Genomic DNA, 26,501 nt, shown 5'->3' with positions numbered 1-26,501 from the left:
TTAAGTTTTTATCGAGTTTCTCACATTTTAGCTTTATAACTGGGCCGACAGAACTTTTTTTATAATTTTTTGTAAGGCAACAGCGTGGTGTAATGGTTAATACACTTTGCTTCACCACACGTGGCCCTGGGTTCAATCTCCACTGCTCTCATGCTGTAGCGTCCTTGAGTAAAGCGCTATAAACAGTATAAACTCTTGCTAAGCCAGCACTTAATCAGCAGCTTAAATACCGGGCAATTATAATTAATAATACTCCAACTGCAAAAGTTAACTCGAGATTTTGTCAGGGTTACTAATGTTACTCTATGTTTAGGCTGTAAAGTTGACCTTTTCACATTGAGGATAAATAAATATTACTAAAGACCCAAAATAACATAAACAGTTTATTTAAGTTTTAAAATCATTCATTTTTCTCAGCGTCATCTTTAGACACAAATCCAACAACGGGTTTAACTTCTTCCCTCTCTTCATCGTTGTTGTTGCTTCTGTCGCGAACAACTTTACTTGCCAGGTTTGGAATGTAATTTTCCGGAAGTTTTATTGAGTAGCGATAACCAACATCAGGTTTGAAGCCTTTGCTGAATATTTCTTCGCTCTGCCTCGATTCGATACTCACTTTGCTTGATGTTGCTTCATCGGCAACTTCAATTTTAACATCATCGAGAAAATCGTTAACAGTGGGCATTATGACCTCATCAACATCCGTTAACACAGGATTCGAGTTTTTAAAATTGCTTTTCATTGTTTTTTCATCAATTTTGACAGCAACATTGTCAAGCAAATGATTTAAAAACTCGTTGACATCAAAAACATCGTCGCTTGATGTGACATCATTTTTCTTTGCCTCCAACTCTGTAATGTCACCAGATGTTGGTTGTACATCAATAAAGGAAAAGCTTCGACCATGGCCCATTCTTTCGCCAAGTTCATCATTTTGGTCACGATTTATTTTGTTTTCCACAACTGCACTAATTCCCTTCAAGACATAACAGACTCCACTAGCTATTGCTAGCTCCACTGATACACCACGAAAGGCGTGAAAGGACTCAAATCTCCGATATTGATCAACTACTTGGACTTTAAAAGTTACAGCCATTACAATTGTACATATGCCTGAAAAAAATTAATTATTTATCCTCGATGTGATAAGGTCGACTTCACAACCTATACGTAAAGCAACATTACCCAGACCCTGTCTCCAGTCTTCAGTGGCAGTTTGGATATTATAAATTATAATTGCTTAATAATAAATCTGTCTATTAAGTGTGGTGTAGTGGTAAGAACACTTGCAAAACACATGGGGTCCTGGGTTCAATCCCCACTGACCTCAGCGCTCTTGAGTAAGGTGCTATAAACAGTATAAACTCCTGCTAAGCCAACACTTAAACAGCAGTATACTTATCGGGCAATTATAATCTATAATATCCCAAACTGCTACAGGCAACTCGAGACTGGATCGGAGTAACTGATGTTACTTTATGTTCAAGTCGCGCATTTATCTTTTCCACATCGAGGATAAAAGTGTTGGCTTAGCAGGGGTTTACACCTCTATTTTCCATTTTTTACTTATAATTGCTACTGCATGGAAGCAGTAAGAATCGAACCTGTTCACAGTATAGTAGTAAATATTGGCATAAGGCTGAAATTTAAAAAATAAAATGCGCCTTAAAAAACTTTTTAACTAACTGATATTTCCTGACCTTGCATAATTTCAAAAAAGTTTGTAACTAAAAAAATGCGGTTTAAAAACTTGACAAGCTTCTGGGGAGGGTTGAAACAGGAAATAAAATTAATGAACATCAAGCACGAGAACTTGTAAAAATTATTAGAAGCAAAATTATGTAAAAATTATGTAAAAATTATTAGAAGCAGCCTGAATAATTGAGTCTCCTGAACTATAAATTAGATCCACTATTATTGCTAACAAAATATTGAATTGAGACAATTATGTAGCGTGGTGTAGTGTTTAGAACTCTGGCTATACTATGTGAGTTCCTGGGTTCGACTTCCACTGTTTTTATACTGTAGTGCCCTTAAGTAAGGCGCTATAAACGGTATGAATTCCTGCTGAGCCAGCACTTAATCAGCAGCTTAATTATCAGGCAATAATAATCAAAAATATCTCAAACTGCCAAAGTCAACTTGAGACTGGGTCGGGGTACCTGATGTTATTCTATTTTAAGATTGCAAAGTTTAATTTTGTGATTTAAAATTTAATAAGGTAAAAAGCCTGCCGCAAAAATTTGTGCAATTTCTAATTTTGCATTCAGTTCCATTTCTTTGCTTATTTCATCTGTTGTCAAAAATCCAACACCACATTTTAAGCAAGCTAAAATAAAAACTTGAAATAATATCCATATTAATTTGTATGTTTATGATTAAACAAAAAAAAAAACTTTGAAAAGCACTTGATCAGCAGCTAATTATAAAATCATAAAATCATGGGATTAACATTAACATCATAAAATTAACATCATAAAATCATGGGATTAACATCATAAAATCATGGGATTAATTATAAAATCATGGGATTAACATTTGTTACTCTGTCCCAGTTTCAAGTTGCCTTTGGCAGTTTGGGATATTATAGATTATGATTGCCTGGTAATTATGCTGCTGATTAAGTGCTGGCTCAGCAGGAGTCTATATCGTTTATAGCACCTTACTTAAGGGAGCTACAACATAAGGACAGTTGGGATTAAACCTACAACCTTTTATAACCTTTATTTAAGAATGATACAGCATGATAGCAGTGGGGATTGAACCCACGACCCCATGTAGTAAAACACTGGCAGCATGGTGTAGTGATTGGCACACTTTGGTTTACTTTATGAGGTCCTGGGTTTAATTCCCACTGCTTTCATGCAGTAGCAGCCTTGAATAAGGTGATATAAATCATATGTACTACTGCTAAACTAAAAAAATCAGCAGCCTATTTTTTTGTTTATATTATTCTTTATCCTCGATGTGGGAAGGTCGGTTGCGCAACTTAAACATAGAGTAACATCAGTTACCCTGACCCAGTCTCGAGTTGACTTTAGAGTTTGGAATATTATAGTTTCCCAATAATTAAGCTGCTGATTAAGTGCTAGCTTAGCAGGAGTTCATACCATTTATAGCGCCTTACTTAAGGGCGCTACAGCATGAAAGCAGTGGGAATTGAACCCAGGACCCCATGGTGGTGTAGCAAGTGTTCTTACCACTACACCACGCTGCCAAAGGTCCAACATTGAAAATAAAAAAGTAAATCTATTTTTTAAAAATGAACTAACGTGGCATATAATGCAGCCATTTTGTTATCTGGCATTTTCTTTTTTTAGCCTCGTGGACACAAATAAATTGAAATCCAGCATCGACCTTGAGTTTTTGAATAAGCTCAACAGCGTCAAAAGTGGCGTTAATCAGATGGTAATTATTTAAAAATTTGGACTTAGCGTCGTTACGGTCGTCGTCTAAAAGATTAAAATCAAATTATTTTTAATAAAACTTTATTTTATTTAAATAGCAAATACTGTTGTAATGTGTTTAAAGCTACCCGTAAACACTCGACATAAGGGCGAATAATGTGGTATTTATAAGGCTCGAACCCGAGAAAACTTTACGCCATGACCGGCACATAATTTACAACGTAGAAATTCCTGCTATTATCAAGAATATTATCAAATTGTGGATTTTTTAAACTTTCGATTTACCCAAAATTTTGTCTCGTTTTGAAAGCAAGTCAAGTTCTTCTTGCAAGTTTTGCCAACTATCATAATTTCGTGAAAATTATTTTTTATCCTCAATATTAAACTCTTGCCAGTAAAGTGTATCCATTTATCGGCAACTAATGAGGTTATTATTAAAGCTAAGCCAGCTAAACCTAGAGCCAGGGTAAAATAATCACAAAACAGCTTCAATTCCGCGTTCTTTGGAGTTCTAGACTTTCTCTTTTCCGATATTAAGTTAGACATTTTAATTGCTAATTCTTTTAATGGATTTATTTTGAAATAAAAATAAAGTTAAATTTTATCAACATTTAAAACGATTTTTATTTAATTTGTGACGTTTTAGAAAGACCATTATTACAAAATTTGTGACGTTTCAAAAGGACCATTATTACAATGATAAAATGATAAATATAAACAAAATATTTTTTAAGAAAATCAAGCTCAAGAATGGTTTAAAATAATAATTAATTTGTTTTAAACGATCTTGAAATTATCCTGAGCAAATAAATTCATGTTATTTACATAAAACGTCCTAAATTTAGAATTTATTATTTTATAAACCGCACCTTTTTTCCTCCTATTGTGCTTGTGCGTAAAGCGTGAAATTTTAATCTCTATTTTGTAGCAACGGTTTTAAGTCGAGTGGCTTTTATTCTGAGTTTTAAACCAATTTTTTTGAGATTTATCGAGTAGAAGGTATTAAGTATTTATTGAAATATCAGTCAGTTTGTGAAGTAAAAGTTAGTTTTTATTTTAATTAAAAGTTTGTACTATTAACAGCCATATGCGACTTAAAGTTAAAAATGAACGATTTCTAATTTTTTTTTTCTTGTCAGCTAACGATTTAATAAAAATGTTGAATTTAGAATCGTAAAAGTATAAAATATGGAACAAAAAATGCTAAAAGTTTAATAAAAGTTGGTCTTTAAACGATTGAAATACACTGTGAATAAAAATGAATAATTTTACTTCAATTATGTCGAAATCTTCAATTTTTTACAAACTTTCTGTACTGAAAATATATAGCGAACGATTACCTGTAAAGCAATGTCTCAAACTGTGTTTTTTAATGTTTCTTGTTCTTCAAGTTCTTCTTTTTTTTCATTCCTCAAACAAATCGACAAAACACTTAAAATTTTCATCGAATATTATGGAAAATGAAATTTTAATTGAAAAAATGTCGTCTGAGATATTTAGTCGTCCAAGTAAAGGGGTTCCTGAAGAGAGATTCGGTGAAAGAAAAATTAGTTCTTATAAAGACGAATATTATTTAACAAAAGAGGAGAATTTGAAGAAAATTCATTTCGGACAAGACTACAAAACTAATAACGGTATGTTTTTAGTTTTATTTGTCTTCGATGTGGAAAGGTCGAATACACGACTTAAACATAAAGTAACAACTGTTACTTCGACCTAGTCTCGAGTTGCCTGTGGCAGTTTAAGATATTATAGATTATAATTGCCCGATAATTATGCTGCTGATTAAATGCTGGCTCAGCAGGAGTTTATATCGTTTACAGCATGAGATCACTGGGAATTAAACCCATGACCTCATATGTGGTATAGCAAGTATTCTTACCACACGCTGCCGGTTTATAACACCATACTTAAGGGAACCACAGCTGGGAAAGTGTGGGAATCAAACCGAGGACCTTGTGTACACAGAAATGCATAATATTTTATACCAACGCAAATTTAAAATTAAATTCAATGTTGATTTTGTCTGTTTGCCAGAGTTATTAATTTAAGTGTTTGACCAATACTACTTGCCTGACTAAAAAGCTATTTTTTATTCTATTGAAGTGTTTTAATTATAAATCTTTGTTTAAAACTAATAATTATTGGTAAATTTTTAAAGTTTTCAAAAATACAATGTTATTTAAAATTCAAAATATTTAAAATTTGATTTTGAAAACTTAAAATTAAAATTCGTTTTTTATTTGTTTAGTCGTTAGAAATTAAATATTTATTGTTGTCTAACTCATAAACTTAACAACTCTGTCAATATAATCTCGTTAAAATAAATATGCTTAGTGTCAATAAGGTGATTTCAAAATAAAAAAAAGTAATTTGCATTGTCTCAGTAATAATATTTTTTATAGAATTCTCTAAAGAAAAGGAGGACAACAACTTACCATTATGTACTCTAAAGCCTCCGCATCTAGGTAAAAAAATGTTAATTACTTATTTATTAATTATTAATTACTGTGGCAAACTTTTATTTGTACTGCTAAAATGTGGCATCTTTAGTAAGATATTAAAATCCCGGGTTTGATTTCAACTACTAGCTTTTTGTAGCATTCTCAAGTAAGACCCAAGATCCTGGGTTTGATTCCCACTGCTGGCATTTTGTAGCATCTTTAAGTAAGACCTAAGGTCCTGGGTTTGATTCCCACTGCTGGCATGTTGTAGCATCCTTAGGTGAGACTTGAGATCCTGGGTTTGATTCCCACTGCTGGCATTTTGTAACATTCTTAAGTAAGACTTAAGAGCCTGGGTTTGATTTCCACTGCTGGCATTTTGTAGCATCTTAAAGTAAGATCTAAGGTCCCGGGTTTGATTCCCACTGCTGGCATGTTGTAGCATCCTTAGGTGAGACTTGAGATCCTGGGTTTGATTCCCACTGCTGGCATGTTGTAACATTCTTAAGTAAGACCTGAGATCCTGGGTTTGATTTTCACTGCTGGCATTTTGTAGCACCCTTAGGTAAGACTTAAGATCCTGGGTTTGATTCCCACTGTTGGCATGTTGTAGCATCCTTAGGTGAGACTTGAGATCCTGGGTTTGATTCCTACTGCTGGCATGTTGTAGCATCCTTAAAGTCAACTCGAGACTGGGTCAAAGTAACTACTGTTATTTTATAATTAGAACTTTATTTTAACCTACTTTGAGGATAAAAATAAATATAAAAAAAAATTGAAAATAATTTGTTACAGTCGGGCGCCTAAAATTTGATTTCAACGACACACCACCGACCTTCGCAGAGGTCGCGACCTCAAATCTTGATCTCAAAGTCGGAGGGTCATTTCATCCGAAGTCATGTCAGGCAAGGTCAAAGGTTGCAATCATTGTGCCTCATCGAGCACGGGAGCTACACTTGAGGGCGTTGTTGTGGCATTTGCATCCAGTTTTGAAGCGACAACAACTTGATTACAAAATTTATGTCATACACCAGGTTTGGAATTTTCTAAATTTAAGTAATTTTATTTTTTTAATTTTTATTTATCCTCGTTGTGGGAAGGTCGAATTGCCGACCCAAACGTAGAGTAACATCAGTTATCATGACCCAGTCTTGAGTTGCCTTTAGCAGTTTGGGATATTATAGTTTATAATTGCCCGGTAATTATGCTGTTGATTAAGTATTGGCTTAGCAGGAGTACGTACCATTTATAGCATCTTACTTAAGGGCACTTTAGCATGAGAGCAGTGGGGATCAAACCAAGGACCTCATGTAGTAACACCAAATGTTCTAACCACTACACCATGCTAAAGGCCCCCTTGTCATAAACGCTCTTTTTCAACAATGACCCATTTCCATTTTTTAGGATATGTCTTTAAATTTCTAAAAAAAATGACCTAAATTTTAGTAAAATGTCGTTGTCAGAATATCGTTTTCTAAAAACACTTTTACAATGTTGCATTTTTTTTAATTTTTGCAATGTTGGATTTTTATACAAATTGAAAATAAACAGGATGTCTTATAATACAATTTCATGAAATAAATTTTAAGTCATACAAAATGTTTGTATAGTAACTGTTGGTTTCAGTTATACATAATCTTTTAAAACTAAACTATAAAAGTTTTGTTAAAACATATTGATAGTTATAAACGTAATCTAAAAAAATTTACATAATAATAAATGCTTGAAATGGCATCTCTACATTATATAAAAATTTTTTAGGATTTATAATAAAGATGGGCACCAAACTAAAAAATTTAAAAATCATTATTAGACATTTTTTTTACTGTATATATCTTTATCCTCGATGTGGAAAATTCGAATGCGCGACTTAAACATAGAGTAACATCAGTTACTTCGGCCCAGTCTTGAGTTGCCTGTGGCAGTTTGGGATATTATAGATTATAATTGTCCGATAATTATACTGCTGATTAAGTGCTGGCTCAACAGGAGTTCATATCGAGCATGTTAACTTTCTTTAAGTTGTGCTTTCGTTAATTTAAGTTTATTATTTTAATTTTTGTTAAGTAAACCATAGTAATATATGTATTTATGTTTAATATGGCCGTTAAACAAGTTTTAACAATGTAATTTTTTAAACAATGTATGTGATGGCATCTGATCGTCATTCGACCATTATGCCAGTTTTTAAACTAAATATTTAAACTATTGTTAATTTTTTAGTTTTTAAAGAACTGTCAAACTAAACATTCTTTTTAATATTTTTAATAAGCAATCGTAATAAAATTTGTGATTATTTTTGCTTACTGAATTTAAATTTTAAATAAATAACAAAAAAAATAACCAAAAGTAGTTTCACAAAATTAAATTATTGAAAAAAATTTAAAATTTTTTTTTCTTGGTAGGCCGGAGACCTATCTTTTAACAAAGCAAAATTGATGAATATTGGCTTTTTGGAAGCTCTGAAGGATCGTGAGTTTGATTGCGTGGTCTTCCATGATGTAGATCTTCTTCCTGAAGATGATCGTTTGTTTTACGGATGCACCAACACGCCAAAACATCTTTCCGTCGCCATTGATAAATATGGTTATAGGTACGTCAAGTTTTCCTTTTTTATATTTATTTATCCTCGATGTGGAAAGGTCGAATGGCGACCTAAACATAAAATAACATCAGTTACCCGGACCCAGTCTCGAGTTGCCTGTGGCAGGTTGGGATAATATAGATTATAATTGCCAGGTAATTATGCTGCTGATTAAGTGCTGGCTTAGCAGGAGGGTATACCGTTTATAGCACCCTTCTAAAGGGCGCCACAGCTTGTGAGCGGTGGGGATTGAACCCACAACCTCATGTGTTGTGTAATAAGTGTTCTTACCACTACACCACTGGTTGTAAAATTTAGAAATATTTTTAGACTTCCTTACACCTCATTGTTTGGTGGAGTGACGATGCTAAGCAAAGATCAATTTATTGACGTGAATGGATATTCCAACTTGTACTGGGGATGGGGGGGTGAGGACGACGATATGTTCAACAGGATTTTTACTCGAGGTACAGGGTTCGATTCTTGGTAGAGCTATTTTTAGAAATTTTTTTGTATTTCTGGTTTAATATTGTAAAAGTAAGAAAGATTTCAGTCGTTAGGTTTTTATGGTAAACTAGCAGTGTGGTGTAGTGGGAAACACATGAGGTCTTGGGTTCAATCCTTACTGCTATCATGCTGTAGCGCTCTTAAGTAAGGCGCTATAAACTGTATGAATTTTAAGCCAAAACCAATAATGTTACTCTATGTTTAGACCTCTTTTGTCAAAAGTAAAAAAAGTAAGTCCAAAAAAAATTTGCTGATTTTTTTTGTAAACCAAGAAATATTTACACCAGACCAAAAGTTTTTATCGTTCATAGTGCCACCTACACTACTTGGTGTAAGCAGTGGGGATCGAACACATGACCCTATGTACTGAAACTAAGTGCTCTGACAACTTTTAAAAATAAAACTTTTTTACGATTTGTAAAAATTGATTTTTTTTTATAGGATATGTGATCAACCGACCGCCCTTTCATCTGGCCAGATATAAAATGAGTTTTCATCACAGAGATAAGGGAAATAGGCTCAATCTTATGAGGTAGTGTGTTGTTATTAAAGCGTTATATTACAGAGTTTTGCAATTTAGTAAGTGATGTATATAGCATGTTAGTATGGTTGACAATGAATCACAAAATGGCTTTAGAATCTTTAAAAAATGTCTGTGGTACTTACAATTTAGTTTTCAAAAATACTTGAAAATGATTAACATCAAAAACCAGGTTATCATATTTTTTGTGTGACGTAGAAAGTACTAAGTAAGCGTAGTGAATGTATACAAGCTAGTAATTTCTACGTCATCACAAACAAGGCTTTCCTTTTCTATTTTTTTTTTAAATATGTATAACTTAAAAAGTGAGTAAAATTATTTAAAGTTAAAATCATTTTTGTGTTCAGTGACACCAACTTTATCAATTTTTAAGTAAAAAAATATCGCTAATATAGGACTTTAACTTTACATTTTTTTTAATATTAAAAAAAAATTTAGCCAATAGCTGGCTCTATGACCGTCCGCAAACTCTTAATTAATAAAAGCTTGTGATAATATTCACAAAAAACAGCAGTTTCACTAATTTTGTAGGCCTAGATTAGACATACATGTATATATAAATTTAAGCTTCACAATACCTAAATTTCAATTTTTTTTTGATAAATATTATTTCCAAAAATAAAATAATAAAATTTTTGTTTTCATCTGGTTTTTCTTATTCTAAAATTCTAACTTTTTTACAGATATGAAGTTTTGTCCCGTTCCATTCACAGAATGCAGGAAGATGGGTTAAAAAATGTGAAATATTCCATCGTAGAAAAAACTGAGACTCCAGTCTACACTAACATCACCGCTGAGGTTTTTATATCACTTTTAGACGATTGTTTTTTTATATTTTATTGGCGAAGTTGTTATGTGTTTAAGCTATCTGTAAACGCTGGGCTTAAGGGTAAAAGTGTGGCATTGGTGAGACTTGAACCCAAAACCTTTTGCCCATATTACGATGTCATAACTTGATCACCAGACTGCTGGATCATTTTTTCAATACTGTTTAGGGGGTATTTTTGGGGGTTTATGTTTAATACTGTTTAGAGGGGGAATTATGGGGGGTTTATGTTTAAAACTGTTAGGGGGTATTTTTGTGGGGTTTATGTTTAATACTGTTAGGGGGTATTTTTGGGGGGGTTATGTTTAATACTGTTTAGGGGGTATTTTTGGGGGTTCTTGTTTAATACTGTTTGGGGGGGTATTTTTGGGAGTTCATGTTTAATACTGTTTAGGGGGTATTTTTTGGGGATACATGTTTAATACTATTTGAGGGGTATTTTTGGGGGTTCTTGTTTAATACTGTTAGGGGGTATTTTTGGGGGGTTTATGTTTAATACTGTTGGGGGGGTATTTTTGGGGGTTCTTGTTTAATACTGTTTTGGGGGATTTATGTTTAATACTGTTAGGGGGTATTTTTGGGGGGTTTATGTTTAATACTGTTGGGGGGGTATTTTTGGGGGTTCTTGTTTAATACTGTTTTGGGGGGTTTATGTTTAATACTGTTAGGAGGTATTTTTGGGGGGGGTTATGTTTAATACTGTTTAGGGGGTATTTTTGGGGGGGGGTATGTTTAATACTGTTAGGGGGGGGTATGTTAAATACTGTTTTGGTTTCTAATTTTTAAAACTTTTTCAAGGTTGGCACTGCGGTGGTTCGATGTAAACCTTATTTGTCGTCGTGGACTTGCCATCTTGTGTTGTGGATGTGCGAGCATTTAACTTTATCGTGTGGCCTCCTTCAATATAACTCAACAGATGAAATACTTACTCAGGATCTAGTCGGACTTTCCTAACAATCTAAAAATTTTAAACTAAAATTTTTTTTCTTTTAAGATTTATGATCAAAAAATAAATTTTTTTTGTTGAATGAAAAAGGAAATTTTTACTGAAAAAAAAAGCAAAATTTCAAAATTTTGGGCAAAAATGATTTAATTAAGGGTATTTCCCAGCGAAGGGGTAAAAATGGGGTAATAGAAAATGGGTTATGGATTTTAAAATGAGATTTTCGAGCGTGTTTCAAAAATTTGATTCGGTTTAAAATTTTAAAGTGAAAAATGACATTCTTTTGGGGATTTTTAAACTGTGAAATTGTAAGAGTACTTGTTGTCGTTTATGTACTAAAAATATTCTTTATTATAAAACTGTTAAAACCTAATTCAATTTACTTGATATTAACATGTACATACTTCAAAATATTTTCTTTAATTTTCGTGTATTTGATGAAGTTGTTTTTTTGTCTCTTTATGACAACATTGATTTAATGTTCGATTGGATTTAGTATGATTATTTTTAAAAAGGTTACTTTGGTAAATTTTTGTTTGCAATATCACCTAATATCTTTATGAGAAATTGTAAGTAGTTTTGCTCTAAGGCACGTCGATATTGCTATAAATATTTGTTTTTTATGTGTGTACAAGAAATGGATTTTAATTTCACAACATTTGTGCTTTTTTCATTTATCCTCGATGCGGGAAGGTCGACTTTTTGTCTAAACATAGAGCAACATCAGTTACCCCGACCCAGTTTCAAGTTGCCTTTAATCCATAAAATGGGATATTAGAGATTATAATTGCTTAATAATTAAACTGCTGATTAAGTGTTGGCCAGCAGGAGTTTAATTATAGCGTCTTAAGGGCGCTACAGCATGAGATCAGTGGGGAACGAACCCATGACCTCATGTAGTGAATCCAAGTGATCTGATACAAATATTATTTGCCTTTAATATATTTTGTCCAAATTTATTAACATTTTTATAAACTCGTGAATAATTAATGAGGCAACAATTGTGTGATAATACTTCATTTATTATTCATGAAATAACTTAAAAGTTTTTCAATTAATTAAATTTCGTTAAAGTGAAGTCATCACGTAATGACGTCACATGTAGGTATTGACATAAGAAAACAAACATAAATTTTGACATATATAGCAATTGCGGTTTTACAGACATTCCCGAAAATGCTGTTTTACCGAAATTTAGCTTAAGTTTTTGGGATTTCACTTATTCAACCTTTTTTGTGCATTTTTAAATTTTTTTATCCTCAATGTAAATCGACTTTACGATTTAAACATAGAGTAACATTTGTTACCCCGACCCAGTCTCAAGTTGCCTATGCCAGTTTGAAATAATACAGATTATAATTGCCCAATAATTCAGCTGCTGATTAAGTGCTGGCTCAGCAGGAGTTTATATCATTTATAGCGTCTTACTCAAGGGCGCTACAGCATAAGATCACTGGGAATCAAACCCAGGACCCCATGTGGTGAAGAAATTGTTCTTACCACTACACCATGCTGCCGGTTGTAAAAACCTTAAGATTAGTGTGACGGGTAGGTTTAAGTGGGTAAGCGTTAGAAATGTGTAAATTAAACGCAAGGTTAAACTCATTCAGTTACCCAGTTTGACCCGACTCGTTACTTTTATAAGTTGGGTTAAGTTGGACTCAAATTCTTTTCTGAAATAAAGGGGGATTTCCCATAGAAATATACATTGGCGGTAAAATGTCAATAATTCAAAAGTGTGACGTCACAAAGCCAAATTATGACGTCACGTCATCGTGGCGTCACTAAATATCGTCCTCGTCGGTTGGCAACGACTTGTATCTTTTTCCTCTCTGCTGCCTTCTCGTGGCCACGCTGCTGTTCGTGACGTCACGACCGTTATGGATGACGTCACGAGCACTTTTATTGCTGGCGATGTCACCCCAATCTTCATTAGAGATGAAGTCACGACCATTTTTGTTGCCGTTAACGTCATTCCAATCTCCGTGGGCTTGGGTGGGTGACCGGGAGTAGATCGGGGGCAACTTGAGGTACCGGGAGTCCCTCAAATTCTGGAGGTTGTTCCGGTCACGTTCGGTCCACGAATACGAGTCCGTCTGCACCAGGGTCCGCGGTCCCCAACTCTTCAAATCGTGCGCCCTGTAGTGACGCTAAATATACAATGACATCATGTTTAGTTACGTCATTCGTTTAGGTATTAGATAAAATAAGTAATAGAGCATTGGTGCGACTCAAACCTGAAACCTTTTGGTGTGTTTAAGCTATCTGTAAACGCCAGACTTAAGGGCGAATAATGTGTCATTGGTGCGGCTCGAACCCGAAACCTTTTGGTGTGTTTAAGCTATCTGTAAACGTCAGGCTCAAGGGCAAATAATGTGGCATTGGTGCGGCTCGAACCCGAAACCTTTTGGTGTGTTTAAGCTATCTGTAAACGTCAGGCTCAAGGGCAAATAGTGTGGCATTTGTGCGGCTCAAACCCGAAACCTTTTGGTGTGTTTAAGCTATCTGTAAACGCCTAGTTTAAGGGCGAATTATGTGGCATTGTTGCGGCTTGAACCCGAAACCTTTTAGTGTGTTTAAGCTATCTGTAAACGTCAGGCTCAAGGGCAAATAGTGTGGCATTGGTGCGGCTCGAACCCGAAACCTTTTGCTGTGTTAAGCTATCTGTAAACGTCAGGCTCAAGGGCAAATAGTTTGGCATTGGTGCGGCTCGAACCTGAAACCTTTTGCTGTGTTAAGCTATCTGTAAACGCCGGGCTTAAGGGCGAATAATGTGGCATTGGTGCGGCTCGAACCCGAAACCTTTTGGTGTGTTTAAGCTATCTGTAAACACCTGGCTTAATGGCGAATAATGTGGCATTGGTGCGGCTTGAACCCGAAACCTTTTGGTGTGTTTAAGCTCTCCGTAAACGCCAGACTGAAGGGCGAATAATGTGGCATTGGTGCGGCTCGAACCCGAAACCTTTTAGTGTGTTTAAGCTATCTGTAAACGCCAGGCTCAAGGGCGAATAATGTGTCATTGGTGCGGCTCGAACCCGAAACTTTATGACTGAATTGTTAAAGCACACTAACCAACAACGGAAACATTTAGTTGAAATGATATATTTTCCTATCACAGAGCTAACACATATAGGTTTAATATCTACATCTGGCGTTCACGGATAGCTCAAACATTAATTTGCAAATAAAACACCACAAGTCTTCTTTAATAAAATTAAAAACCAAATAACAAGCTAAGTTTGGCAGCGTGGTGTGACGGTCAAAACACTTCAAACACCACATGAGGTCCTTGGTTCGATCCCCACTGCTCTCGTGCTAAAGCGCTATTGATTAAAGCGCTATAAACTATATAAACTGATTTTAAGTTAAGGTAAAAAAATATCCAAACCTTGGATTCAGTTCTCCAGTCGTTAACAGCGCTACCTAGCGACAAAGTAGTTTCCAGCATTCCCTGTTTTCGTTTATTTGTTAATTTTCGTTCACCTTTAATCACGTGACCTTGCGCTTGCAAACCTCGGACGACCTCACGTTGAATTTTCTAAAAAATCGAAAAGAAAATTGATGAAAAATAACAAAGATAAAAACATTTGTTTTTGTTTAATTTTTATTTTTTTTAAATTTTTTTTACTGATATTTTAATAAAGAAATTGTTTACGTCGCAATAAAAATATTAAAATAGGTGATGTCCTTAGTTTGATTCCCACTGATCTCATGCTGTAGCACTCTTGAGTAAGGCACTATAAATGATTGACTTATCAGCAAAATAATTATCGGGCAATTATATTCTATAATATTCAAAACTACTAAAATCAACTCGAGACTGGGTCGGAGTAACTGATGTTACTCTATGTTTAAGTCGCGCATTCGACCTTCCCACATCAAGGATAAATAAAAATAATTTAAATTACGTCATACATTGTTTGTTGTCTCCCATTGTTCTCGATCGTAGCCGAGTACGATATTGGAAGACTTTGGATCAGCTCGTCGATATCTCGCAGTTCGGGAAGGATCAAACTTCCTTGCAGAGCGACTGGTTTCCTGCAATCAACATTAAACTTTAACTAAAAACCTCATATCTCATTGGGAAGGTGTTCAAGCTATCTGTAAACGCCGGAATTAAGGGGGGGAATGTGGCATTGGTGCGACTCGAACCCGAAACCTTTTGGTGTGTTTAAGCTATCTGTAAACGCCAGACTTAAGGGCGAATAATGTGGCATTGGTGCGGCTCGAACCCGAAACCTTTTGGTGTGTTTAAGCTATCTGTAAACGCCGGACTTAAGGGCGAATAATGTGGCATTGGTGCGGCTCGAACCCGAAACCTTTTGGTGTGTTTAAGGTATCTGTAAACGCCATGCTTAAGGGCAAATAATGTAGCATTGGTGCGGTTCGAACCCGAAACCTTTTAGTGTGTTTAAGCTATCTGTAAACGCCGGACTTAAGGGCGAATAATGTGGCATTGGTGCGGCTCGAACCCGAAACCTTTTGGTGTGTTTAAGGTATCTGTAAACGCCATGCTTAAGGGCAAATAATGTGGCATTGGTGCGGTTCGAACCCGAAACCTTTTAGTGTGTTTGAGCTATCCGTAAACGCCAGACTTAAGGACGAATAATGTGGCATTGGTGCGACTCGAACCCGAAACCTTTTGGTGTGTTTAAGCTATCTGTAAACGCCGGACTTAAGGGCGAATAATGTGGCATTGGTGCGGCTCGAACCCGAAACCTTTTGGTGTGTTTAAGGTATCTGTAAACGCCATGCTTAAGGGCAAATAATGTGGCATTGGTGCGGTTCGAACCCGAAACTATTTAGTGTGTTTGAGCTATCCGTAAACGCCAGACTTAAGGACGAATAATGTGGCATTGGTGCGGTTCGAACCCGAAACCTTTTAGTGTGTTTGAGCTATCCGTAAACGCCAGACTTAAGGGCGAATAATGTGGCATTGGTGTGGCTCAAACCCGTAACCTTTTGACGTGTTTAAGCTACCCGTAAACGCCAGACTTAAGGGCAAATAATATGGCATAGGTGCGGTTCGAACCCGAAACCTTTTGGTGTGTTTAAGCTATCTGTAAACGCCAGGCTCAGAGGCAAATAATGTGGCATTGGTGCGGTTCGAACCCGAAACCTTTTGACGTGTTTAAGCTATCTGTAAACACTCGGTTTAAGGGCAAATAATGTGGCATTGGTGCGGCTCAAACCCGTAACCTTTTGACGTGTTTAAGGTCTCCGTAAACGCCAGACTTAAGGGCAAATAATATGGCATTGGTGCGGTTCGAACCCGAAACCTTTTGGTGTGTTTAAGCTATCTGTAAACCCCAGACTTAAGGGCAAATAATGTGGCATTGGTGCGGTTCGCACCCGAAACCTTTTGGTGTGTTTAAGCTATCTGTAAACGCCTAGCTTGAAGGCAAATAATGTGGCATTGGCGCGGCTCGAACCCGAAACCTTTTGGTGTGTTTAAGCTATCTGTAAACGCCTAGCTTAATGGCCAATAATGTGGCATTGGCGCGGCTCGAACCCGAAACCTTTTGGTGTGTTTAAGCTATCTGTAAACGCCAGACTTAAGGGCAAATAATGTGGCATTAGTGCGGTTCGAACCCGAAACCTTTTGGTGTGTTTAAGCTATCTGTAAACGCCAGGCTTAAGGGCGAATAATGTGGCATTGGTGCGGCTCGAACCAAAAACCTTTTGGTGTGTTTAAGCTATCTGTAAACGCCAGGCTTAAGGGCGAATAATGTGGCATTGGCGCGGCTCGAACCCGAAACCTTTCGGCTCATAATCTGATGTTCACCAGACCCTCACTGATAGACTCACGAATTATCGGTTATTTTATTTTTAGATGTTAACCCTTTTTTAATATTTCTTATATTCATAAGATTAATTAAATGACGTTTATTTGACAATCTGACCCATAAACCCAAACTTTTAGCGGGGAATACCCTTTAGTTTCTAAAATTTTATCGTTTATAACTTGAAAAAAAAGTAGTTTTTAAAATATAATTTTAAGGATGATACAATTTTTTCATAACTAATATTAACTCAAAAATAAATCAAAATTTGCTCACCAAATATTCCATATCTTCTATTTTCAAAAAAACTCTGAAATTTAACAAATTAAACGAGTTCAAACTAAACTGAAACCCTTTAAAAAACAATCGTTTAAACGGATGAGACAATAAGGTCATAAACTGCCCGCTGTTAGCCAAGTTTAACAACCTCGTTGACCTAAAATCTTAAATCGTAAAATTTAAGTAAACAAGAATTTATTCAAATTATCGAAACATTTTCTTAAAAAAGTCGCTTGCATAAATTTAGTTATTCCGTTACCGTTTGATCTATAAAAATAAATTGGAAATGCAAAATTAATTTTTATGTAAATTGTTTATAAAATATTCATGCGACAATTTAATAAAACAAGAAATTTAATATTTAAAAGGGTTAAGAAATTACCAAACGTTCGCTTAATAAAACATTGGAAAACTTTGTAAAACATTTCAGACGATGTTATTTATTTTTAAACAAATTTAAATAAATTTTTTTAATTATTAGCAGTAACTATATATTATAATTTTTAATCATAATTTTTTTTTTATTTATCATAATTTATTTTGATATATATCTTTATCCTCGATGTGGAAAGGTCAAATGCGCGACTTAAACATAAAGTAACATCAGTTACTCCGACCCAATCTCAAATTGCCTGTGGCAGTTTGGAATATTATAGATTATAATTGCCTGATAATTATGCTGCTGATTAAGTGCTGGCTCAGCAGGAAGATATACCGTTTATAGCGCCTTACTCAAGGGCGCTACAGCATGAGATCAGTGGGGATTGAACCCACGACCTCATGTGTGGTGTAGCAAGTGTTCTTACCACTACACCACGCATCCAGTTCAAATTACAAATATTTGAGTAAAATCAAGCTTGAAATGTTAAATAAGCTTCTGCAAAAAATATGTTTTGGGAAATTGAACAATGATTTAACGTTTTGAAAAATTAAAGAAAAACGCAAATGCAAATTGATACTCGGTTATTAGTTTATCCTCAATGTCTTATTTTTTTAACAGTTACTGCGATGTCAAATCGTAGGTCTAATATTTGGTTAAGACCGTAATCAAAGATAGTGAAAGTAATACAATGTGTAATAAATGCAAATTAGGTATTTTAAGTGGCTGTCCAGGCAACAAAAGAAGTTTTAATACTAAAAATTTGCAGCCATTTTCATTGACGAAAGGTTTTAAATGACAAAGGTTTTAGGGACCTTATGAAAGTTTTAGAGCCCAGGTTTAAAATACCATCCCGCACAATACTACCTGCTCTTAAAACAGAGGTGTGGGAAGGATTAGAAGACGAGATCGAACAAATCTTTTTCGCTTATGCTAAGCCAACACATATACAAAGCGTAAACTTGGACTTTTACAAAGGACCACAAATAGCTTCATTTTAAGCTTAACCTAGGCTCAAGATTTCGATGTTCAACTAACAGTTAGGGAAGTGTAAATGGGAGACCTCCCAGCGACAATGGGAGGCCAACCACTTCTCCGTACGTGGATATTCATTGGTTTTATAAGCGCGTCTGATCAGCTTGTAGTGCCTTTTGGCCAATGGCTTTGATCGACTGTTCGCTTTTTTGAATATCGGATCACGTACGCTATGGCAGGAACTGTTTTCCCCTAAATTGGCACAGTTTTAAAGTTTTAGTCCGTTTTATTAGTTAGGTTGCTTGCTAAGTTTTTTGGTAGATGTCTTGCGCTTTAGTCTTAGTAGTTAGGTCGCTTGCTAAGTTTTTTGGTAGATGTCTTGCGCTTCAGTCTTAGTAGTTAGGTCGCTTGCTAGGTTTTTAGGTAGATGTCTTGCGCTTGTTTGTTTGTTATAAAAATGGTAAAACATCGTTTTTTGTACAGTTTCTTAATTCATGTTTATTTGGAAAAACGTTTTTAGTTAAATTATGTTAAGGCAGCCTGGTTTGGTAGTCAGAACACTTGGCTTTTCTATACGAGGTCTTGGACTTAATTTCCACTGCTTTCATGCAGTAGCGCCCTTGAGTAAGGTGCTATAAACGATATAAACTCTTGCTGGCTCATTACTTGAAAAGCAGTTTAATTATTGTGCAAATATAATCAATAATATTCTAACATGCTAAAGACAACTTAGGACTGGGTCGGGGTAACAGTTGTTACTCTATATTTAGGTCTTGAAGTCGACTTTCTTGCAATGATTATTTAAAAAGTGGTGACATTTTTCGTACGCCGCATATGAGTTACTACTTCAACTTTTTGTTGACATCGCGTTGAGGAAATGTGATTTTGTAAACAGACCAAAAACAGATGTTTTTAGATTAATTGAGCAAATTATAAAGTAAAAATAAAGAAATGTTAAGATATATTTATGTTAAAAATATTAGAAAAGTTATGGTCTGGTAATATTTGCCAAAATTGTTTGCGTTAGCTGATATATTCTGGATAAAATTTTAAGTTAATTTTAGGCATAAATTGGGTAGTACTAAAATACGGGATGCGGGAAGTTGCGGGGCGCGGGAAATACCGAGGCCGTATGTAAACGTTAACAAAAAATCACTGAATGCGGAGACGGACGGAATTTTTCTCCCCCAATCTTCCTTTGTGCCTTATATTTGATTTCGCATCATTTTTTGACCTTTAAAGTTAATCCCGCATCACCCCTTAGCCCTTAAGATAAAAACAGCAATCATCCCGCAGAAAAGTACAAAAATTTCGTTCCGTCCCGCATTCCGCGAATTTTCTTTAACGTTTACATACGGCCCCGCACTATCCCGCATCCCGTACTTTAGTATAGTCCTCTAAATTATATTATGTTTGCTGAATAATGTTTTTATTATTTTAATAATATTTAAACGAATAACGAACAATTTTTATGTATCAAATTTTAAAATTATATATACTGTAATAATGGCAGCATGGTGTAGTGGTCAGAACACTTGGCTTCACTACATGAGGTCCTGGGTTCAATCCTCATTGCTTCCATGCTGTAGCGCTCTTAAGTAAGGCGCTCTTAAGTAAGGCGCTATAAACCGTATGAACTTGAACCAGCACTTAATCAGCAGCTTTTTTTAAGTTGTCAAGTGGACCTTTCCACATCGCTAATTAATAAATGTAAAAATATATTTTAACAGAATTTAAATTCAGTTTACTTTAACATTAGGAAAACAATTTCAAAATGGTTAAAACATTTAAAGGGGAGCCTATGTATCATTGGTATTGTATAACAATCCTAATGTTGTGTTATGGGTTTGGGGAGTTGGGTCATTTTATGATCGGTGTCACCTCAAAGGAAATGGCACAGGACGTTCATTTTGGAGACATGGCTTGTTTGACTTTGGACATAAATGTTGAAAAACTGTCAAACACAAAATGCAGAGATGTGAAGAATTCAACACAGTGAGTAGTTGTTAATTTTGCATGCTAATATTATTTTATTGGGAATCAATTCAAGAACCCAGGATTGCAGGTAAACCCAGGATTGCAGGTCTTACTCAAAGATGTTACAACATGACAGCAATGGGAATCAAATCCAGCATCTCAGATCTTACTTAAGGATGCTACAACATGACAGCAGTGGGAATCAAACCAAGAACCTCAGGTCTTACTTAAGGATGCTACAACATGCCAGCAGTGGAAATCAAACCCAGGATCTCAGGTCTTACTTAAAGATACTACAACATGACAGCAGTGGGAATCAAATCCAGCATCTCAGATCTTACTTAAGGATGCTACAACATGCCAGCAGTGGGAATCAAACCAAGAACCTCAGGTCTTACTTAAGGATGCTACAACATGCCAGCAGTGGGAATCAAACTCAGGATTGCAGGTCTTACTTAAGAATGCTACAACATGCTAGTAGTAGGAATCAAACTCAGGATCTCATGTCTTACTTAAGGATACTTCAACATGCCAGCAGTGGGAATCAAACCCAGAATCTCAGGTCTTACCTAATGATGCTACAGCATGCCAGCAGCGGGAATCAAACCCAGGATCCCAGGTCTTACTCAAGAATGCTAAACATGCTAACTAACAAAGTAAATTATTAATAATCTTAATTTTTAGATGTAATCTCATGGGATGGAATGGAACAATATATTGTGAATGGAATTACTCAGGCCAGGGAATAGAATACCAAGTTCTTGCTGGTCCAATATTTATTGCCATTTTTACTGTTATGGGAGTTGTAATGGGAATTGTTGGCGATAAATATAACAGGTTGATTACCGACTATTTTTATATTTATTTATCCTCAATGTGGAAAGGTCAACTTTACGACCTAAACATAGAGTAACATCATTTACTCTGACCCAGTATCGAGTTGCCTGTAGCAGTTTGGGATATTATAAATTACAATAAGCCGATAATTAAGCTGCTAATTAAGTGCTGGCTTAGCAGGAGTTCATACTGTTTATAGCGCCTTACTTAAGGGCGCTACAGCATGAGGGCTGTGGGGATAAATTTTTTTTATAAACTTTTTTTGAGTAAAAGAGAGTTAATAGAAAATGTGCTTTTATTAGTAAAATGGTGGTTTTGGAAATATAGTTTTTGGTAAAATGTCAGTAACTCCATTTTCTATGCAAACCTTAAATCTCTTTAAAATTTTTTTAAATTTATTTTGCTTTTCAATATTAAAATTTTGAATTAATTTTTATAAAACTCTTTTTATTTTATGGTTTAGAATCCAGATATTATCTGCAAGTGTTTTCTTTTACTCGGTAATGACTTTTACCACCGGATTTGCCGACACTTATTGGTTGTTAGCTTTGCTGAGAGTTGGCTTTGGGGCAGGGTGAGTTTAAAGTTTGTTTCAGTAAAAAAAAAATATTTTTCAAAAAAAAAAAAGTTTTTTGTACCAGTTATTATTTTTAACTAAATTTGTGGATGAAGCATGGTGTAGTGGTAAGAGCACTTGGCATCACTTCATGAGGTTCTGCGTTTAATTCCCACTGCTCTTATGCTATAGGGTCTTAACAAACGAGAACGTCACTTGGCGTCATTACTAAATTTGTGGGTGAAGCATGGTGTAGTGGTAAGAGCACTTGGCATCACTACATGAGGTTCTGTGTTTAATTCCCACTGCTCTTATGCTATAGGGTCTTAACAAACCTTAATAATATCATATTTTTTTGTTTTGTATGTATAATAAATTCTCTTAAAAACCTAAAACTTTTTTTCTCAGAGAGTCGGCCTGTACTCCTCTTACCTCAAGTTTGGTGGCCGACATTTTCTCACAGAAAGTTCGAGCTTTTGCGATGAGTTTTTTCAACTTTGGAATTTATTTTGGATATGGTTTGGCATTTGCTGTTGGAAATTATGTGACTGACGCCAACATTCTTGGAATGGTAAAAATTTTTTAAATATTTTTGACGGACAGCATGGTGTAGTAGTCAGAACACTTGGCTTTACTACATGAGGACCTGGGTTTGATCCCAACTGCTGTCATAACGTAGTAGCCTACCCTTTTTTTGAACGATTTATTTTTAGGTTTTTCTATCAAATCAACCCCCAAAAAAAAAAAATTGATTTAAATTTTTTATGATTTTATTTTTAACTAATCTTTTATTAATTTTTTCTTAGAGCTGGCGTTGGTGTTACTTTATAGCTGGAGCTCCAGGCATAATTATGGCGATTATTTTATATTTCTCTGTCAAAGAACCAGAACGTAAAATTATAGAACAAGCTGAAGAGAATAACAAATATGAGATAGACTTTGGTATTTAATACTTTTGATAAAATGTTTAATAAATAAAACTGTTTTTGGGATTTATTTATCCTCGATGTGGGAAGGTCGATCTCATGACCTAAACATAGAATAACATTAGTTACCCCAACCTGGTCTCAAATTGACTTTGGTAGTTTGGGATATTATAAAGTATAATTGCCCGATAATTATGCTGCTGATTAAGTGCTGGCTTAGCAGGAGTTTACACCGTTTATAGCGCCTTACTCAAGGGCTTTACTGCATGAAAGCAGTGGGGATTGAACCCACGACCTTATGTGTGGTGTAGCAAGTGTTCTTACCACTACACAATCCTGCCATTTTCATTATAAGAATTGTATTTTTTAAGTCTGCCATAAAATTTCTTATTTTTTTGGAGAAATGTTTAAAAGTTATTTGGCCTATTTTGCAAACAATATTTTTACCTAAGCTATTTATAAACCTGGCTATAAATTTTATTATTTAGAAAAGCAGTCGGTGTTGAAATCAATTTTGACAACTTTCAAATTATTTATCAAATCTCCAACTATCTTATTGTTACTGGTTGGGGCTTCATTCAGACATTCTGGTGAGTTTTATATTTATCGATAAAATCCTTAGTCGGTGCTTCAACATGCCGGTACTGTGAATCAAACTTTAAACCTCACCCTACATACTGTAGTGGTCGGATCACTTGGCTTTACTACATGGGGTCTTTGGTGCGATCCCTTCTGCTCTCGTGCTGTAGTGCTTTTGAGTAAGGAGCTATAAGCGGTTTGAACTCCTGCTGAGCCAGAACTTAATCAGCAGCTTATTTATCGGGCAATTATAATCTATAATATCCCAAACTGCCACATTCAACTTGAGACTGGGTCGGAGTAACTGATGTTACTCTATGTTTAAGTCGCGCATTGGACTTTCCCACATCGAGGATAAAGATATATACAAAAAAAATAATAATATCCCAAACTGCTAAAGTTAACTCGAGACTGGGTCAAGGTAACAAATATTCATCTTTGTTTAGTCAAGTTAACCTTCCCACATCGAGGATAACAAAATCTAAATTAAATTTTAATATTTTCAGCAAGTTTTTGTTGGTCTTACAACAGTCAGTTATATTTTGATCAATATTACCCCGGCACAGAGGTGGGGTTGTGGATGAGTTTAACTTCCATCGTTGGTGGAACGATTGGGATAATCACTGGTGGAATTTTGTCCGATTTACTCGCTTCTAAATACGGTAATCTTTATTTTGATCATATTATTAAAAATTGATTTTACTGAATGGACATTTTTCTAAAATAGTTTTCGAAAACGGCATTATCTGAAAATTTTGACATAAATTGAAGGTTGGCAGCATGGTGTAGTGGTCAAAACCCTTGTCTTTACTACATAAGTTCCGTTGTTCAATCCCCACTGCTTCCATGCTGTAGATCCCTTAAGTAAGGCGCTATAAACGATATTAACTTCTGCTGAGCCAGCACTTAATCAGCAGCTTAATTATTGAGCAATTATAATATCCCAAACTGTCAACTTGAGACCGGGTCGGGGTAACTGATGTTACTCTATGTTTAGGTTGTGCAGTTGACCTTCCCACGTTAAAGATAAATAAGTACAATAAAACAGTTTTATTTTCAGAGAAGGGATAGGATATAAAGAGGTTAATATAAATGTCCCATTATATGTAAATTGACAGTATTATTAATATAACACAAATTTTGTAGATTTGTATTTAGAAATATTCCATTTTTTTGGGGGTTTAATTTTAAATCAAATTTTTTTAGGTGTACGAACAAGATTGTGGGTTTTGGTCGTTAGTCAAGCAATAGCCTGCCCTCTAGCGGCGGGAACTCTTTACTTTTCTCCGCCTTATGCTTTTATTTCGCTCTTTGGAGCTTATTTATTCGGTAAATAGTTTCATATTTTTTTAAGAGAACAGTTACCCCGACCCAGTTTTGAGATGACTTTATTGTAATCAAATTTTATTTAAAACACAGCGGAAATGTGGTTCGGAGTTTTGTTCACTGTTTTGGTTGAGTTCTTTCCTGCCCAGTCACGCGCGACAGCGATCGCTATGTTTATTTTTGTGATCAATAATATTGGAGGGAATGCCCCTCTTATAGTACCACCTATGATCAAAGTTTTAGGTTTCAGGGAAGCACTGTACATCGTTTACCCAGGATTTTACTTGGCTAGTAAGTTTTTTTATTGATAATTGTTTATCCTCGATGTGGGAAGGTCAACTTTACGACCTAAACATGGAGATATATTTGTTACCCTGACCCAGTTTCGAGTTTCCTTTGGCAGTTTGGGATACTATAGAAAATATATTAATAATTGCCTGATAATTATTATAATTGCCTGATAATTAAGCTGCTGATTGAGTGCTGGCTCAGCAGGAGTTTATAGCACCTTACTCAATAACATTACAGCTTGAGAGCAGTGGGAATCGAACCCACGACCTCATGCAGCAAAGCCAAGTTTTTTAAATAATATTTTATTGGTTTATATAGTTTAATTTTTAAACCTGGTTTAATTTATTTTTTGGTTAGTTTTTACGAAAACCTTTTTTCTAATTTCAGGTTCTTTTTTCTTTTTGTTGACTCAAATTTCTCTTCTGCGTGGTTCACCGCACATGAGCATTGAAGCGAATAATTGTGAAGAAAGTGAAGCGATAGTTAATAAAACAAAACTTTAAATTGAAAATAAAATTTTTGAATTATGTTAAACATTTATAAATTTAAAAAAATTTTATCATGACAATATTTTAATTTTTTTAAATATTTATTAGTGAAATTTTTTTTATAATTTTTTGCCAAAATTATTTTTAAAGTTATTTTTAATATTATACTAGTGAGTTATTTTAGTTCCTAAATTATTTGTTGCCATTCTTGCTGTTTTTATTTTCTAATTTATATCAACTAAACAGAAATTTAAATAATGTTTTGTATTCTCTTACTTTATAATTACTCCATATTTTATGAGAAATTATTATTGTTTTATATTTTTGAAATTAATTTATTTTGTTTTTGTTACTTCTTTTAAAATTTTAAAAACTATAAAATTGATATCATCTATTTTTTAAGATTATTTTGTCGAAAATGCAAATTATTAATAGTAATGTGCCGATCAAAATGGTGATCGTAAATCCCCGATTTTTGAAGGTATTTTGAGATCACCCGATCAAGGTCCAAAATCGGCAGATCGGTAATTACGTCACATTTAATTTTACGTCACAAATAAACACGCACTTTACATGCCTTAACCACATAGATTTCCATAAACTTTTACAGCGCTTTATTTCCGCGCTAGTAAAATTGTTTTTAGTTCTTGTAAATTATACTGAATATTACGGTTAAATTTTTAAACAAACTTGTGAATAAGTAGAAGTGTTTAACATACAGGGTCAATTTTTTTGTATTTAGTGGCGATAAAGTTACCGATTGTTCGGTCACGTTATCCGATCGTGATGTGATCCGAAAAAAAACGGCGATCGGCACATCACTAATTATTAAAATACTGTAGAAAGTGTAGCG

At 34.8% G+C, this 26,501-nt stretch overlaps 3 protein-coding genes across 3 annotated transcripts; 2 read left to right on the top strand and 1 right to left on the bottom strand.

Annotated features, from left to right (window-relative positions):
• Nucleotides 1–4,556: 4,556 nt before the first annotated feature.
• On the top strand, nucleotides 4,557–11,998 carry LOC145754798 (beta-1,4-galactosyltransferase 4-like). Its single transcript, XM_082570921.1, has 8 exons — nucleotides 4,557–5,041; nucleotides 5,813–5,875; nucleotides 6,647–6,885; nucleotides 8,257–8,444; nucleotides 8,766–8,902; nucleotides 9,384–9,474; nucleotides 10,167–10,281; nucleotides 11,108–11,998. The coding sequence occupies exons 1-8, from the start codon at nucleotides 4,666–4,668 to the stop codon at nucleotides 11,261–11,263; spliced, it is 1,365 nt and encodes a 454-aa protein (XP_082427047.1). The 5' UTR covers nucleotides 4,557–4,665; the 3' UTR covers nucleotides 11,264–11,998.
• Nucleotides 11,999–13,036: 1,038 nt separating this feature from the next.
• On the bottom strand, nucleotides 13,037–17,323 carry LOC145755913 (uncharacterized). Its single transcript, XM_082572147.1, has 4 exons — nucleotides 17,312–17,323; nucleotides 15,168–15,290; nucleotides 14,641–14,790; nucleotides 13,037–13,402 (listed from the first exon to the last, which is right to left on the bottom strand). The coding sequence occupies exons 1-4, from the start codon at nucleotides 17,321–17,323 to the stop codon at nucleotides 13,037–13,039; spliced, it is 651 nt and encodes a 216-aa protein (XP_082428273.1).
• Nucleotides 17,324–20,442: 3,119 nt separating this feature from the next.
• Nucleotides 20,443–25,663, top strand: LOC145755912 (MFS-type efflux pump MSMEG_3705-like). Its single transcript, XM_082572145.1, has 10 exons — nucleotides 20,443–20,663; nucleotides 21,330–21,482; nucleotides 21,946–22,056; nucleotides 22,447–22,609; nucleotides 22,845–22,934; nucleotides 23,497–23,554; nucleotides 24,050–24,205; nucleotides 24,750–24,872; nucleotides 24,963–25,160; nucleotides 25,548–25,663. Exons 1-10 carry the CDS (start codon nucleotides 20,443–20,445, stop codon nucleotides 25,661–25,663), a joined length of 1,389 nt encoding a protein of 462 aa, XP_082428271.1.
• The last annotated feature ends 838 nt before the right edge of the window (nucleotides 25,664–26,501 follow it).

The sequence above is a fragment of the Corella eumyota genome, chromosome 6 (genome assembly GCF_963082875.1).
Source record: "Corella eumyota chromosome 6, kaCorEumy4.1, whole genome shotgun sequence".
In the NCBI taxonomy this organism is placed as follows: Eukaryota; Metazoa; Chordata; class Ascidiacea; order Phlebobranchia; family Corellidae; genus Corella; species Corella eumyota.
This window is presented reverse-complemented; position numbering and strand designations above follow the sequence as displayed.

Excerpts from the sequence above, each read along its gene's own strand:
- LOC145755912 (XM_082572145.1), top strand. The coding sequence starts at position 20,443 with ATGGTTAAAACATTTAAAGGGGAGCCTATGTATCATTGGTATTGTATA. Across the intron at positions 22,935-23,496 it reads TCAAAGAACCAGAACGTAAA|TTTATCAAATCTCCAACTAT; the intron begins ATTATAGAACAA and ends ACTTTCAAATTA. Across the intron at positions 24,873-24,962 it reads CTTTGGAGCTTATTTATTCG|CGGAAATGTGGTTCGGAGTT; the intron begins GTAAATAGTTTC and ends TTTAAAACACAG.
- LOC145755913 (XM_082572147.1), bottom strand. Across the intron at positions 14,791-15,167 it reads AATGGGAGACAACAAACAAT|AAAATTCAACGTGAGGTCGT; the intron begins GTATGACGTAAT and ends TCGATTTTTTAG. Across the intron at positions 13,403-14,640 it reads ACTGGAGAACTGAATCCAAG|CGTCACTACAGGGCGCACGA; the intron begins GTTTGGATATTT and ends TTGTATATTTAG.
- LOC145754798 (XM_082570921.1), top strand. The coding sequence starts at position 4,666 with ATGAATAATTTTACTTCAATTATGTCGAAATCTTCAATTTTTTACAAA. Across the intron at positions 5,042-5,812 it reads AGACTACAAAACTAATAACG|AATTCTCTAAAGAAAAGGAG; the intron begins GTATGTTTTTAG and ends TATTTTTTATAG. Across the intron at positions 9,475-10,166 it reads AATAGGCTCAATCTTATGAG|ATATGAAGTTTTGTCCCGTT; the intron begins GTAGTGTGTTGT and ends ACTTTTTTACAG.